Source organism: Cebus imitator, unplaced genomic scaffold, assembly GCF_001604975.1.
Source record: "Cebus imitator isolate Cc_AM_T3 unplaced genomic scaffold, Cebus_imitator-1.0 Scaffold440, whole genome shotgun sequence".
NCBI classification, from domain to species: domain Eukaryota; kingdom Metazoa; phylum Chordata; class Mammalia; order Primates; family Cebidae; genus Cebus; species Cebus imitator.
This window is the reverse complement of record NW_016107755.1, coordinates 26,044-40,540: the sequence shown is the minus strand read 5'-3', so window position 1 is coordinate 40,540 and position 14,497 is coordinate 26,044. Positions and strand designations below refer to the sequence as shown.

Sequence of the window (14,497 nt, the reverse complement as noted above, 5' to 3'; positions counted from 1 at the left end):
TTGCTTTGGGCAGGAACTGAGGAAGGGAAGGGGGAGCTCTGGGTGCTCCTAAAAACGAGATGTTTGCATTTCTGTATGGAAGTGAATGAGGTGGGAGGGAAGGGGTAGAGTGAAGGTAGAAGCCCCTGTGCACCGAGTATCTCTTGGCCAAAGATCTTAGCCTCAGTCTTGCTGGGTGGCCTGACCTGTCTGTGTCCCTGGTGAGGGGTGTGACACCTGTCCCTGTGGGTCTGTGTCTTGTCTCTGTCACTACCTCTGCACTCTCCACATCTTGTTGTATGACCTCTGAACATCACGAAGCACCTGTCTCTGCAGCGAGGGTCATTCGAGGGCTTTCTCTCGCCTTTGCTCTTTCACCTGATCGTTGCAGACAGCTCCGCCCAAGGTGGAAAGAGTGACCATGTGTGAATAAGGGGTGTGGAAGCTGGGCTGACGCGGGAGAGGCAGGAGGGTGCGCGTGAAGCTGGACACAGATCAGAACATGAACCCCACCCCGTCCTGCCCCCAACCAGAGCTTAATCCTTCTAGAATCCAGCCATCTGCTCCCCACCTCCCCAGAGCCCTGGAGGCCACCGGAGGCCACCCCCACTTTCTTCCACTGGGGCTGGCTCAGGCGTCTGCCCCTTTCTGGTTCCTATGCCCTGCCCATCCCTTGGCAGGTACCTAGGTACCTGGCTCCATGACGCAGCAGCTGTGGTCTACTCTTATCAGGGCTCCCCTTCGGGTTGGGGCGGCTCCATTTGTTTAAGACTTAGTCCTGAGAAGCCCCAGCCCCCATGACGTCAAGATGGGCTCCATATAAGGTGAGAGGTCTGCAGCCCATGGTCCCCAAGCAGCCACTCAGCTCCGACATGGCCCAGCCGGTCCACAGCCTCTACTCAGCCTTTGGCCTCCAGTGCTGCCTCCTCTTCCTTCTGGCTGCTTGGGAGGCAGGTAAGATGCCGACAGAGGGTACGGATGACAGAAATGGCTTGCTTCCTAGTGTTCATAGGTTGGACAACAAACAGAAATGAGGGCACGGGGCTGCTGCAGACAGTTGTCTAGAGTGTTCACGGCTCAAGTTTGCTGGCTAAGGAGCATGTGGGAGACGAACTCCAGCTTGTGCTCTGATCTTTAAAACATGGCTCACAGGGCTGCACCCACCCAGAGGGGGTTTCTTCAAGTTCGCATAAAGACACTGTAGAGGCTGGCAGCCTGGGTGGGTGGGGGTGGGCACCTGACATTCATTGAGCACCTGCTCCTGCTCAGTGCAAGGAATTCACAGCCGCTCATGGTGATTTCTTTTTTCTTTTTTTTGAGGTGGAGTCCACTCTATTGTCCATGCTGGAGTATAGTGGTGCAATCTCAGCTCCCTGTAGCCTCTGTGTCCTGGGTTCAAGTGATTCTCCAGCCTCAGCTTTCCGAGTAACTGGGATTACAGGCACCCACCACCATACCTGGCTCCTTTTTTGTATTTTTAGTAGAGACAGAATTTTACCATGTTGTTCAGGCTGGTCTCAAATGCCTGGCCTCAAGTGATCCGCCTGCCTCGGCCTCCCAAAGCGCTGGGATTACAGGTGTGAGTCACCGAGCCTAGCGATTCATCTCATTTAATATCAGCATCCCCTGAGGTGGCCAATAATAACCCATCTTATAGTTGAGAAGGGTGGACTCAAGTGATTTTGCCCCAAATCTCACAGCTAGAGGGGGAGGTAAGCAGGGATTCCACCCACTGCCCCAGCCCTGGAGGGATGGGTGGAGGGTCTCCCCTGAGAGCCCTGTTTTGTACAGACCTAGTTTCCAGTCCTGTCTCTGACCCATTTGCCTAGTCTGGCCTTCCACACCATCTATAAAATAGGTCGGACACTGCTGCCTGGCTGTATCGATATCTGATGCCTACAGAGCATTTACATGGCACCAGGCACTTCATCCACGTTTACTCATTTAATCCACACGGCGACTCTGAACGGTGTGCGCCAAAGGCTCTGTCCCTGTCTTACAGTTGGGAAACATCTCAGGGCTTTGATGAGAAAATGAATATGGACAAGTTTCACGAACAAAACAGACCCTAAAGATAAGATGACATTGTGAATTTAGTTCACTTAAGAAACGGACTGAACGCAGGGAGCAGAGATGCTGAACACGGGGGCGGTGTGGAGGGCCTGGGTGACTTGGAGGAGGGTCTCCACAAGGCAGACGTACAACAGTGGATTCAGAGACACTCTCTATCCACTGGATAGTCATCCAAGGATAGAGCCATCCACAGTAACGGCGTTGATGATCTGGAACCAGGGCTGGGACAGTCGTGAGTCTGGAAGTCTCCTCTGAGCAGTACTGGGGCACGGCAGGCAGGCAGCACCTCCTCCTTCCAGTAGAGTGCACGGAGGGTGATAATAGAGGCAGTGACCCTTCCCTGAGCTCAGTCAGTTGCGGTTGGGGGCGGAGGCGGGGCAGGTGGGTGGTGAACAGCGGGGGCTGAGGAGTCTTTGAGCTGCCTCTGAGAGATCTCAGCAGTGTGTCCTGCCCGTGCCCCGAATCGTTGTCCGTCTCCCTTACCTTGAGGGTCTGGAGACAGAGGCACGAGAGCCGCCCTCCGCCTCTCGGCCCCATCTCTCCCGCCTTCCCTCTCCCTTCCCGTCGGGTGGATCGTCCACCTCCTGCTCTCTCCTTCTATCTCGCAATTTAGGGAAGAGGAACCTGCAGGGGGCGGAAGGGAATCCACCGCACACACAATCGCGCTGAGATTTGTTCCAGTGCAGACAATCTGAATTCCTGAGATTCCGAAGGGGCTATGTGGGCGTGGCCTTGGAGAGGAGATGGGCGTGGCTGGGCGGGATGGAGGAAGGGGTGGGGAGGACAAGAGGATCTGGCCTCTTTCATTCTGCAGATTCTAAAGAGCGAGTGGGGGACAGGTGGGGAGGGCTCGAGGCTGGGCCCGGGTTGTGATGAAGTCGGTGGAACTGGAGTGTGAATCAGGGCTGGTGCATGGCTGTGCCCAGCAGAGAGAGAGGCCAGGGCAGGAAGGGAAGAGGGACAACTGGAATGGATGAAGCCCTTTAGTCCACCATTCTGGTTGGGGGGCCCTGACTTTTGTCCACAGGACCAGTCAATACCCAGACAGATAACTAGATCTTGGGACCCCAGAGTCTGCATCATGCAGTCACAGAACCACAGGTACAATGTAGCGTAAATCATCCAATCATCCGAGGGCAGCACAGCGGCCGTCCAGATTAAGTCATCACAGGGAGGCACAGGTGCAGTCCAGATGAAACCATCTGAGGGAGCACAGGTGCAGTGTAGACTAAATCATCTGAGGGAGCACAGGTGAGGCAGGAGATGGGAATTGGGGCTGGGGTCCTTGAAAGACTCTAATAAGAATGTTTTTCTATAACAAATGTTATTTGATTTAATTTCTATAACACAAATAATGTATGCTCATTGTAGAAACTGGAAAATAGAAAAAAATTAGAAAAATAAAATATATCTGTATACTCCCTAGTCCCCAGGCAATCATTTGATTATGTCTCCCTTTAGCTTTCCTTTTTTTTTGTAGACATAGGTTGCCCAGACTGGTCTCAGACTGGTGATCCTCCTGCCTCAGCCTCCCAAAGTGCTGGAATTATAGGTGTGAGCTACTGTGCCCACCAGCTTTTCTTTTTCTACGTCTGTGTTTTAAGCCACTTATTGAACTCATCCTGTATAGATATTTTAACAAGCATTTACCCATATTATTGCAAATGGAGCATGCCATTGATGGGGGTGAGGATACCAGGAAACATGAGAGATGCGCTTTCGGGAGAGTGTGCTCTGACAGAGACTCCAAGGCATGAAATGCTTAGCAAGATGTCCTCCCTTCCTTTCTCCCCCCGCCTCTCCTTCCTCCTTTCCTTCCTTCCTTTCTTTTTTTTTTAGACAGTCTCACTCTCCCAAAAGAGCATCTCTCACTGCAACCTCCGCCTCCGGGTTCAAGCAATTCTCCTGCCTCAGCCTATAAAGTAGCTGGGATTATAGGCTCCCATCACCACACTGGGCTAATTTTTGTATTTTTAGTAGGGACAGGGTTTCCCCATGTTGGCTAGACTGGTCTTGAAGTCCTGACCTCAAGTGATCTGGCCGCCTCTGCCTCCCAAAGTGCTGGGATTACAGGTGTGAGCCACCACGCCCAGCCAATGTCCTCCCACTCAAATGAGTGAACTAAGTGGATGGCGGGGATCTTTGGCATTGTACATTGTTTTGATGTTGTGGGATTTGTTTTTATCCTTTTATCTCAGCTGAGCATCCACTTGCAGTGTCTGGTGCTAAAGTTGGATTTTCTTCTCTACACCTCCTGCCTATACTTCAGTGACCGAAACAGTTCTTTTCAGGCTATGATGGTTCTATGTGGAGTGAGTATCTCCTGGTGAAAACTTCCTAGGGAAATAAGTCACTACCAAAGGTAGATTGCCTGGGGAAGAGATGCTCCTCTTGTCCTGAGGATTTACGCTGACTTGCCTTATGGCTGGGTCAGGACGAAGGAATCCCTCAAGCTTTACTTCAGCTTTTTACAATGTATGGTTCCACAATTGTTTGATACAGATCTAAAATTCTAAAATCTAGTTATCTGAGTCTAGTTATTGACTGTGATCCTGTGGTTTAATGACAACTGGTATCCAGGAATTGGTGAGCCAGAGGCCTTCTTTCAATATCTTTTCATTTCAGAGCTCAATTACTTAACTGCAGAAGTCACCCCTTGGTCTCCCAGCCTGTGGAGGTCACAGATACATTTGGTTTTTACTTAATGTGCATGATTACATGTTAATGGCAAGGCTTCTAAGGAGCTTTCATCAGTCTTTTTCTTTCATTCATTATTCAATAAATATTTACAAGGTGCCTCCTATGGACCAGACACTGTTCTAGGCTGGAGACAGTGATGAACAAAACAAATAAAAATCCATGCCAGGCCAGGCCAGGTGCCGTGGCTCATGCCTATAATCCTAATACTTTAGGAAGCAGAGGTGAGAGGATCACTGAGGACCAGAGTTTGAGGTCAGCCTGGCCAATATAGTGAGACACTGTGTCTAACAAAAGTTGATAAAACACAGCACTCATCACTTTCTGATGTGTGATAAATTCAGTTGGGATTATTTCAGAGACTACAACGTGGATTCAACAAACACTTAAAGAGCTTCTGTGCTCCAGAGTCTTTCAGCACCACACTTCCCTTAATCCGCATATTAAGCTGGTGCAGTCAGCATCATGGTTATTTACAGTTGAGGGCATGGAGCTTCCGAGCATTTAAATGACCTCAGCAAGGATGCAAAACTGCTGAGGGACCCAGCCTGGATGCCAAACCTGTCCTCTGATCCTTTAAGTCCTTTTCACTGCTGCCAGCTCATTTATTCACTCAATGGGTAGTCATTTGTCCCTTATCATGTTTAAAACCATCTGGGGCACAGTGAAAAGTCTAACTTCACCAATTGCTTAAGCTCTTTGCATCTCCTTTCCCCACCTGTAAACATAAGATCATAATCCTCCCTTCACAGGTTCATAATTATGTGATTAAATAAACAAACAGCACCTTTCAGGGAGTCCACACATGTCAGTGTCCTTCCTCTTCAAAAGACTGGGCTGACCCATAGGCTGTGCACTGTGGTCTCAAGCAGCAATGATCTGAGCCCAGGCGCCCAGGACACGTGTTCAGATTCTGTCTCAACAACTTCTTACTTGCTGGTTGTCCTTGAGAAGATTACTCAACCACTCTGAACCTTGTTTCTTCATCTATAAAGTTGGGAGAATAGGAAATAGTTCTCAACCTTAACAGGTTCTTATGAAAAGTAAACAAGTTAACGTATGCCCTCACTTGTAGAAACTGGCTGTCTCATAGAAGAGCTCCAGAAAGACTGACCATTGCTATTGTTGTGGGACTATGTACAGGTCACTTTTCCTCCATGAAGTGTAAATTTCTCAGATGTAAAATAGGAGAAGTTGACTGCTTCTAAAGAGCCTTGTGGAGCATTGGGAGATCAATTACCATAGAAGAGAATCCAGAAAGAGAATATTGTGAGGCCACCAGCCACATGCTGTGGCTGGGGAAGGTGTCCAGTAAACAATAGCTATTACTGGTATTGCTGCCAAGGAAATCAGGGAATGGGATTGGCACAGAGGAGTGAAGCCCTGATCATTCGGCCCCTTCTCTCCCCTCACTCTCAATTACTTTCAGATTCTGGGGCTTCTCTATTACCCTCACACCCTTCTTGTGCTGCCTGTATTTCAAGGACTGAGCTCCCCAAGCCCTGATTCTGCCCATCAGCAGGCAGGTGGACTGTGGTTTCTTGCGATTGGGAATAGGTCCAGGTTTTGGTTGCTGCCTTAAGCTAACAGAGTTATGTAATGACACTATCTCTTTCACTCTTTGGCGATCTCTTGGCCTTCACTCTTTTGGCTAGATATCAGAGATATCTCGTTTTTCTCCATCAGGTTGTTTTTCCATGGAATTAAGGCCTGTATCTGTCCACTGATAGGGGTGTTTTCTCTCACACCCTGTCCTTAAACATAGTCAGTCCCTCCCACAATCTAGTTGCCTCATTTACTCCTGTCAAGACCCCCAAGCAGAGATCTTTTCCTTTCAAGATGGCCCCCTTCATCTATCCCCAGATGGCTTTAAATGTGTGAAGAGGGGGACCCAGTGGGGTGACCATAGGGTTGGGTCATCTCATCCATTCTCCTCATCCAACTTTATCACTGAAATGAAAGTTTCCCATCTCCTTCCTCTACCCATTCTCCATTCTTCTTATACATCTCTCACTCACAACCTGTGTCTACCTTCCCTATGGGAAGTTCCGCCAGAGGTCTTACCTCAATTTCTCAAACTGTTACATTTGGGACATGGTGTCAGAGTGTTATGGAAAGGCGGAGAGTCTAATGTTTATTCTCAGACTTCTCAGCTCTGTCATGGAAAGGAGATTCCATTCTGTAAGTATACAGACCCTAAAGGGGCACCTGCACATTAAAATGCTGTCCACACATGCTCTCAAAACCTTACATTGGATAGGCATGGTGGGGTATGGAGGTTGGCAGGCATGCAAACAACTGTAATGTGAAGTTGAAGATCACAGGACAGAATGATGAATAAAGACCTTTTTAAGCACTGAAATGAAGCTGGGTTTTGTCTGCTTAGAGGATCAGAAAAGATGCCCTAAAGCCAAAAGTCCCTGAAATGTAGAGTTGAGGAGGTGTGGAGGATGTGGCATGCTTGTTGAAGGCACAGCCTGAGCCCAGAGGCTGGAGGTGAGAATGGGGAATAGATATCATAGTATTCAGAGGAGACTGGCTAGGGAGTCTTATCAGGGGGAACAAAGAGAAGGAGGTAGGCAGGGAGTTGGAGAAGAACATGGGGGAAGTTTCTTATTTGCCTCTCTCCCTCCACAGGTGCTACTGCACTCCAAGAATATCAGAAAACTGGTGAACTCTCAACATCTGATCATGTATTTCCCCTCACTCCAGGCCTTGTTTACAGTATCCCCTTCGATCACATTGTTCTGCATTCAGGACAAAGACCTCCAGACCTCCCTAAATCTATAGAAGTCCATGAACGAAAACGCCACTGCAACACCACACGCCATTCCAAGCCCACTGACAAGCCTATAGACAACTCCAAAACTACAGACCATAAAAGCTCTACAGATAATCATGAGGCTCCTCCCACTTCTGAAGAAAACTCCGGCAGTCAAGGGAAAGACCCAGTGATCCGGAACCAACGGTCTGTTGATTCTGCTGACTCCACTACCACACATAAAGAATCATCTGAAAAAAAACATATAACCCCAGCACCCAAGAGAAAAATAACTTGTCATAAGTCCTCAGCAGGCAAATCAACAGTAACAACAAAATCAGATAACTCTGGAAGACCTACTGCCTCATATAAGGCTACAACTTCCTTCCACAATTCAGATGATTCACAAACCAACCAAAAAAGCACGTCTTCTGAGAAAATCACAACAGGAACCCCAGAAGAGTCAGAAAAAAATGAAGATTACAGAACAACACTTGCCTCAGACAAGATCCTGATAAAAACTACAAAAAACATACAAGAGACTATATCAGCCAGTGAGAAGATCACACAATCTCTAGCAGACCCTACAGAACATGGAGAAAAGACAGCCAATGAGAAGACCACACCTTCCACAGCAGAACCTACAGAACATGGAGAAAGGACCCCACTAGCCAGTAAGAACACCACACCATCCCAAACAGAGCATACAGAACATGGAGAAAGGACGCCACAGGCCAATGAGAACACCACACCATCCCCAGCAGAGCATACAGGACACGAAGAAAAGGCCCCAGTTGTCAATGAGAACACCACACCATCCCTAGGAGAGCCTACAGAACATGGAGAAAGGACTCCAGTTGTCAATGAGAACACTAAACCATCCCTAGCAGAGCCTACAGAACACAGAGAAAGGACACCATCAGCCAATGAGAACACTACACCATCCCCAGTAGAGCATACAGAACATGGAGAAAGGACCCCACTGGTCAATGAGAACACCACACCATCCCCAGCAGAGCCTACAGAACATGGAGAAAGGACCCCACTGGCCAATAAGAACACCACATCATCCCCATTAGAGCATACAGAACACAGAGAAAGGACACCTGCAGCCATTGAGAACACCACACCATTCCCAGCAGAGCCTACAGAACATGGAGAAAGGACACCGTCGGCCAATGAGAACACCACACAATTCCCAGCAGAGCCTACAGAACACGAAGAAAGGACACCATCAGCCAATGAGAACACCACACCATACCCAGCAGAGCATACGGAACACAGAGAAAGGACACCGTGGGCCATTGAGAACACCACACCATACCCAGCAGAGCCTACAGAACATGGAGAAAGGACACCGTCGGCCAATGAGAACACCACACCATCCCCAGCAGAGCCAACAGAACATGGAGAAAGGATACCGTCGGCCAATGAGAACACCACACCATACCCAGCAGAGCATACGGAACACGGAGAAAGGACACCGTGGGCCATTGAGAACACCACACCATCCCCAGCAGAGCCAACAGAACATGGAGAAAGGACACTGTCGGCCAATGAGAACACCACACCATACCCAGCAGAGCATACGGAACATGGAGAAAGGACACCGTCGGCCAATGAGAACACCACACAATTCCCAGCAGAGCCTACAGAACACGAAGAAAGGACACCATCAGCCAGTGAGAACACCACACCATACCCAGTAGAGCATACGGAACACGGAGAAAGGACATCATTGGCCAAGGAGAACACCACACCATCCCCAGCAGAGCCTACAGAACATGGAGAAAGGACCACATCACCCAGTGACAAGATCACACCATCTGCAGCAGAGTCTACAGAACATACAGAAAGGACTGCATCAGCCAATGTGATCACACCAGCCCCAGCAGAGCCTATAGAACATGGAGAAAGGACCACATTGGCCCATGAGAAGAGGACACAAGTCACAATAAAGTCCACAGAACACTCAGAAAAGACCACATCAACCACAGAGAAAACCACAAAAGCCTCAGAAAAGCCTACACTATACCCAAAGAAGACCATATCCACCAAAGGGAAAAACATATCAGTCTCAGAAAAGCCTACAGAAAACCCAGGGAACACCACACTGGCCACTGAGACCACAAAAGCCCCAGTAAAGTCCACAGAAAACCTGGAAAAAACAGCAGCAGTCACAAAGACTATAAGACCTTCAGTCAAGGTCACAGGAGACAAATCTATCACTACTACCTCTTCTCATCTAAATAAAACTGAAGTTACTCATCAGGTGCCCATCAGTTCTTTTACACTCATCACATCTAGAATGAAGTTGAGTTCTATCATATCAGAAGTCCCAAGCAACGAGAGCTATCCATACCACAATAAAGATGGCTCACAGAAAGGTATCCACGCTGGACAGATAGGGGAGAATAATTCATTCCCTGCATGGGCCATAGTTATTGTGGTCCTGGTGGCTGTGATTCTCCTCCTGGTGTTCCTTGGCCTGATCTTCTTGGTAAGGGACGGATGAACCCCACGGAAATGAATCTATGGGATAGGGAATTGAGACATTAGGGGTCAGAGTTACAGGGAATAATGAGTCTAGGAAAAGAGACATGGCAGGAGTGGGGGAACAGTAATAGAGGGAGAATTCTGGTGAAAACTAAGGGGAAAGACAATAAATACACAGGAGATAAAAAGCTGGAATTGGGGAGAAGGCTGTGACTGAGAATGAAAGGGTGTGAAAGTGTGGGGGGTGGAAAGTCTGGGTATAAGGACAAGGAGAATATGGTAGAGAGGGGAACTAAAGATGGAGCTGGGACTCATTGTATTGGATCTGGAGCTGGAATAAACATTAAGGTTTGGATGGAATCTTGAGAATAGAATCAAAGACCTGAGGTGAGTGTTGAGAAAAACAAATCACAGATGGTTTTTATTCCTCCTTTCTCATCCCAATCACAGGTCTCCTATATGATGCGGACACGCCGCACACTAACCCAGAACACCCGGGACAATGACACAGAGGATGAGGGTGGCCCCAATTCCTACCCAGTCTACCTGATGGAGCAGCAGACACTTGGCACGGGCCAGATCCCTTCCCCACGGTGATCTTGGAGTAGGCATCGAGCCCCGGCTCTTCCATGCTCTGCCCCTTTCCTGGATGAGGAACTGGACTCACAATTTCTATTTCCTGGACTCTGGGAAGGGCAGAGAATACCGACGGTTAACAACAATAACCCTTCCTCTGTTCTTAATTGAAACTGGTTGGGGAATGAGGTGATAAGCAAGAAGGGTGTAAGTTTAGGGGATAGAGAAGAAAGAATGAACAATACAAGTAGATGTTCTTTGTAGAAGGCGATGGTCTGAGAATGAAAAGATGTTTGATGGACATGTTGGGTGGAGACCAATACAGAACCTGAGTCCTAAAGGAAGGACAGGAGCCTTAGAAGGCAATGCCCCAGACTGACTTGTGAGTGGGGATTATGGGGAAAGGGAGAGACTGAGGGTGGAGTCTCTGGGTTTCAGGACAGAATTTTGTTATTTCTATTCATTATTATTTAAGAGTTTGTGCGATAACAGGCTCATCTCTGCATTGTCAGGACCCTTGCCCCCCTTTTTTTAATTAAAAAAAAAAAGAAAAAAGGCTCCAAGAAGAAAAGAGAATTTATTTTCTTCTCCACTCTCTCCATTCCTTGAAGAAAGAAAAAGTCCAGGAGAAATTATAAATCTCTCATCCACATGGTTGTTCCCTCTTCCTCCCAAATCCCTTAGCTTTCCTTAACGTCTATAGTGGACACCCCATTGGTTTGGCTTGCTGGGTTGTGGGTGGACACAAAAGGAGGGGATCTTTGTTTAACCAGCAGTCTCACTCACTGATCTCCATCCCAGACCTTCCCTGATGGTGTCTCAGCATTTATTTTCCTGTCTCTTCCACCAAAAGCCAGTTGTGGATTTATCTCATAAAAGTCACCCATCTTCTCTACCATTCCCATCCTCTCTCCTCACACCTTCACCCCTGATTCCAATTTTTCTCCTTGTAGGCATTTCATCTGTGTGTGTTTTCTGGATTTTCTCTCCCGCTTCTTTTTTTTTTTTTTTTTTTTTTTTTTTTTTTGAGACGGAGTTTCGCTGTTGTTACCCAGGCTGGAGTGCAATGGCACGATCTCGGCTCACCGCAACCTCCGCCTCCTGGGTTCAGGCAATTCTCCTGCCTCAGCCTCCTCAGTAGCTAGGATTACAGGCACGCGCCACCATGCCCAGCTAATTTTTTGTAGTTTTAGTAGAGACGGGGTTTCACCATGTTGAACAGGATGGTCTCGATCTCTTGACCTCGTGATCCACCCGCCTCGGCCTCCCAAAGTGCTGGGATTACAAGCGTGAGCCACCGCGCCCGGCTCTCCCGCTTCTTATGGCCATTTCACCTTATTACTGATTGGGCAGAGAGGGAAAAGGAGAATGGACATATGATGATAGTCTCCTTCTCTCTAATGACCTTTTTTTAATAATAGAGCATGACATGGTTATAAAGGGCATCATAGTTATTAGACTATGCATTGGGAGAAAATCCTGACTGGTGTTCCTGGTTCTGTCTGCGACCTTACAGAAGAGGAGCAGCCAGAGGAGCTGGAGCGCAGGACTGGCAATCTATGGAGGGTCAAGAAAGGGGAGGCTGAACCTCTGTTGCTCCAAAAATGGCTCCTTTCTGGGTTTAGATGAGAGCCAGCCTCAGTCCATGGTGGGTTTCTTTGCATGGTGACAAAATGAGTAGAAAAATCTGTCAATTAATAAGCAAGTATTTTAAAGTACCTATTATGTACTCTGTGGAGGATATAAAGAAGTATAAGACATAGTTTTCACCTGAGACACGAAAACAAGAAAATTAAAATTAAATAATTCAACAAGAGTTGTCACAAGGTAATGGTATACAGAATAAAACAACACCCTAATTCATTAAGCCCAAATCCGTGAGCATCTACTATGTCTCCTATATATGTTAGGGCACCAGCCCTGCTCCAAAACCATTCTGTGCCCATGTCAGTCCCAAGAGAAACCTCCCATTACCCATGGAGGCTTGGCTCTCTTACCAGGGGAGGATGGCGTCATCACTATCAGGACAGGCACCCCAGTTTGCTGCCAGCCTTCTAAACATAACTCCACCTAGAATCAAACAGCAGGGCCACATGTCACTCACTATCTGCTCCTCTGGGCACCCCCATTTGCTGAAAGCTGGAAACCTATCATGGTCAGTAATCCCAACCCTGACACTGATGTCACCAAACTATCTGGCTCTGGCTGGGCTGGGAAGACCCTTATTACTGAATCTCCCACCAGAGACCCGCTCTGCTAAGGGCAAGATTGAAGCCTGACTCTCAGAGAGGAGGCATGCCAGGTGCCAGAGGGACTCCAGACTTAGGTCCCTGGAGAAAGGAGGCAGAGGGATACCTGGGTTCTGGAGAGCCCTCGAGAAAAAGAGGAAGATGCCTGGATTTTAGTTGTCTGAGCAGATGGTGACTCAGCCTGTGGCATCTGCCGGACAGGAGTGTCTCTCTGCCCTAGGAGGGATGCAGAGACCCCTAAACTCAGCCTGGACCCCAATTAAAAAACAAAACGAAATAAAAACACCTCTGGCCCTGGAGTCCTAAAGATGAAACCGGACAGACCTCTCCCCTATCAAGACACCAAAATTCAGCATTGAGGCCAAAGGCTGTGTGTAGAGGGGGATGGGGAGGGGGAATCGGGAGGTTCTTCGCCTGGCAAACGAGGACTGTGGGCCTTGGGGCGCGGCAGGCGTTTCCTTCCCACTTCTGGCATCTCTATTCCCCGCTAATTATCGCTTTGAAATCTAGGCGGAAATCCTTTAATAAGCTCCGGGGCTGGGCCCTCATTAGGGATAATTAATCAGTAGGACGAGAGGGAATGCGCTCCCTCAGCCCCCGGGGAAGACACCTCGGGCGGTGGCGGGGGCGGGGCGAGTGCCCGGAGGTCAGGGAGGCGGCCGGGGCGCCGGAAGCTGCTGTCCCGGCGGAGAGGGGAAGGGGCAGCAGGGGCTCCATTCCCCAAGTCTGCGACCCTCCCTCGGACCGCGAGGTTCCGCTTTGCGGGCGGCTTCCGATCTCTCTCGCTGACAACGCAGATTAGTGGCTCGAGGCCGCCGTCCCCGCAGCGCCCCAGCCCGGCTGCGCCGAATCCCCTCCTCCCGGCCCACAGCCCCCGGGCGGGGGGGACCCGGACTGACCGGGCTGGGCTTCGCTCCCAGCCCCCCACCCCCGTGCCATTGGCCATAAAACTGACACGCGTTTGTGCTGTGCTTTCACTTACATCGCACCTGTGAGCCTCCCATCACCCTGCGAGTTCTTATAAGGCCTGTTTACAGATGAGGAAACCGAGGCTCAGAGAAGCGCCCTGTTGAAACCCACGCGGCTCCTATGGAACAGAAGGCTTGCTTTATTTTCTCCAAGCCTCAAATTCACTTTGTTCCTCAGTGGAGCCAGGTTCCCTGTTACTGAGGCAGCCCCACCTGGATGGGTGGGATGTTATAGGGACCACCTAAGGAACAGGGTGTCATTGAGATTTGTGCGAGGGTGTCCAGCCCCTTCTTCCAGAGTCCAGACCTCCCTTTCCAGCCCCTCGAACGTCCAGAGTCTTCTTCTGTCCTCACTGCCAGTATCCCGGGTCAGAGTCCTTCCTGCCAGCCTCTGTCCCCAGAGACACATTAACTGGCCTCACAGTCACAGGCTCTGCATCTTCCCATCATGACTCAAGAAAAAGGAACATCTGTACCTATTGTTTCACTTGTTTAAAACATGATTTATCTAGAATTTGGCTCATAAGTTTTAAAATCAACTGTATGAAAATTTGAAAGTGTATTTACTGTTAACTCCTGCTTATGTTTTAGGAAAGCTCTTATGGAAAGAAAAAATGCTTCCCAGGTAGCTGACACAGATAGGTTATTTGGGGAATTGATAACTAAAAATTAAAGTCCTTTTTTTTTTTTTTTTTTTT

The 14,497-nt window shown here is 48.8% G+C and overlaps 1 protein-coding gene and 1 long non-coding RNA gene across 2 annotated transcripts; one reads left to right on the top strand and one right to left on the bottom strand.

Moving 5' to 3' along the window:
* The first annotated feature begins 847 nt into the window (after positions 1-847).
* Positions 848-10,628, top strand: MUCL3 (mucin like 3). The gene is made up of 3 exons (XM_017510438.2): positions 848-933; positions 7,387-10,010; positions 10,457-10,628. Exons 1-3 carry the CDS (start codon positions 852-854, stop codon positions 10,601-10,603), a joined length of 2,853 nt encoding a protein of 950 aa, XP_017365927.2. The 5' UTR covers positions 848-851; the 3' UTR covers positions 10,604-10,628.
* Positions 10,401-12,654, bottom strand: LOC119468489. Its single transcript, XR_005197168.1, has 2 exons — positions 12,580-12,654; positions 10,401-10,692 (listed from the first exon to the last, which is right to left on the bottom strand). It is a non-coding gene; the product is annotated as an uncharacterized LOC119468489 (long non-coding RNA).
* Between the last annotated feature and the right edge of the window lie 1,843 nt (positions 12,655-14,497).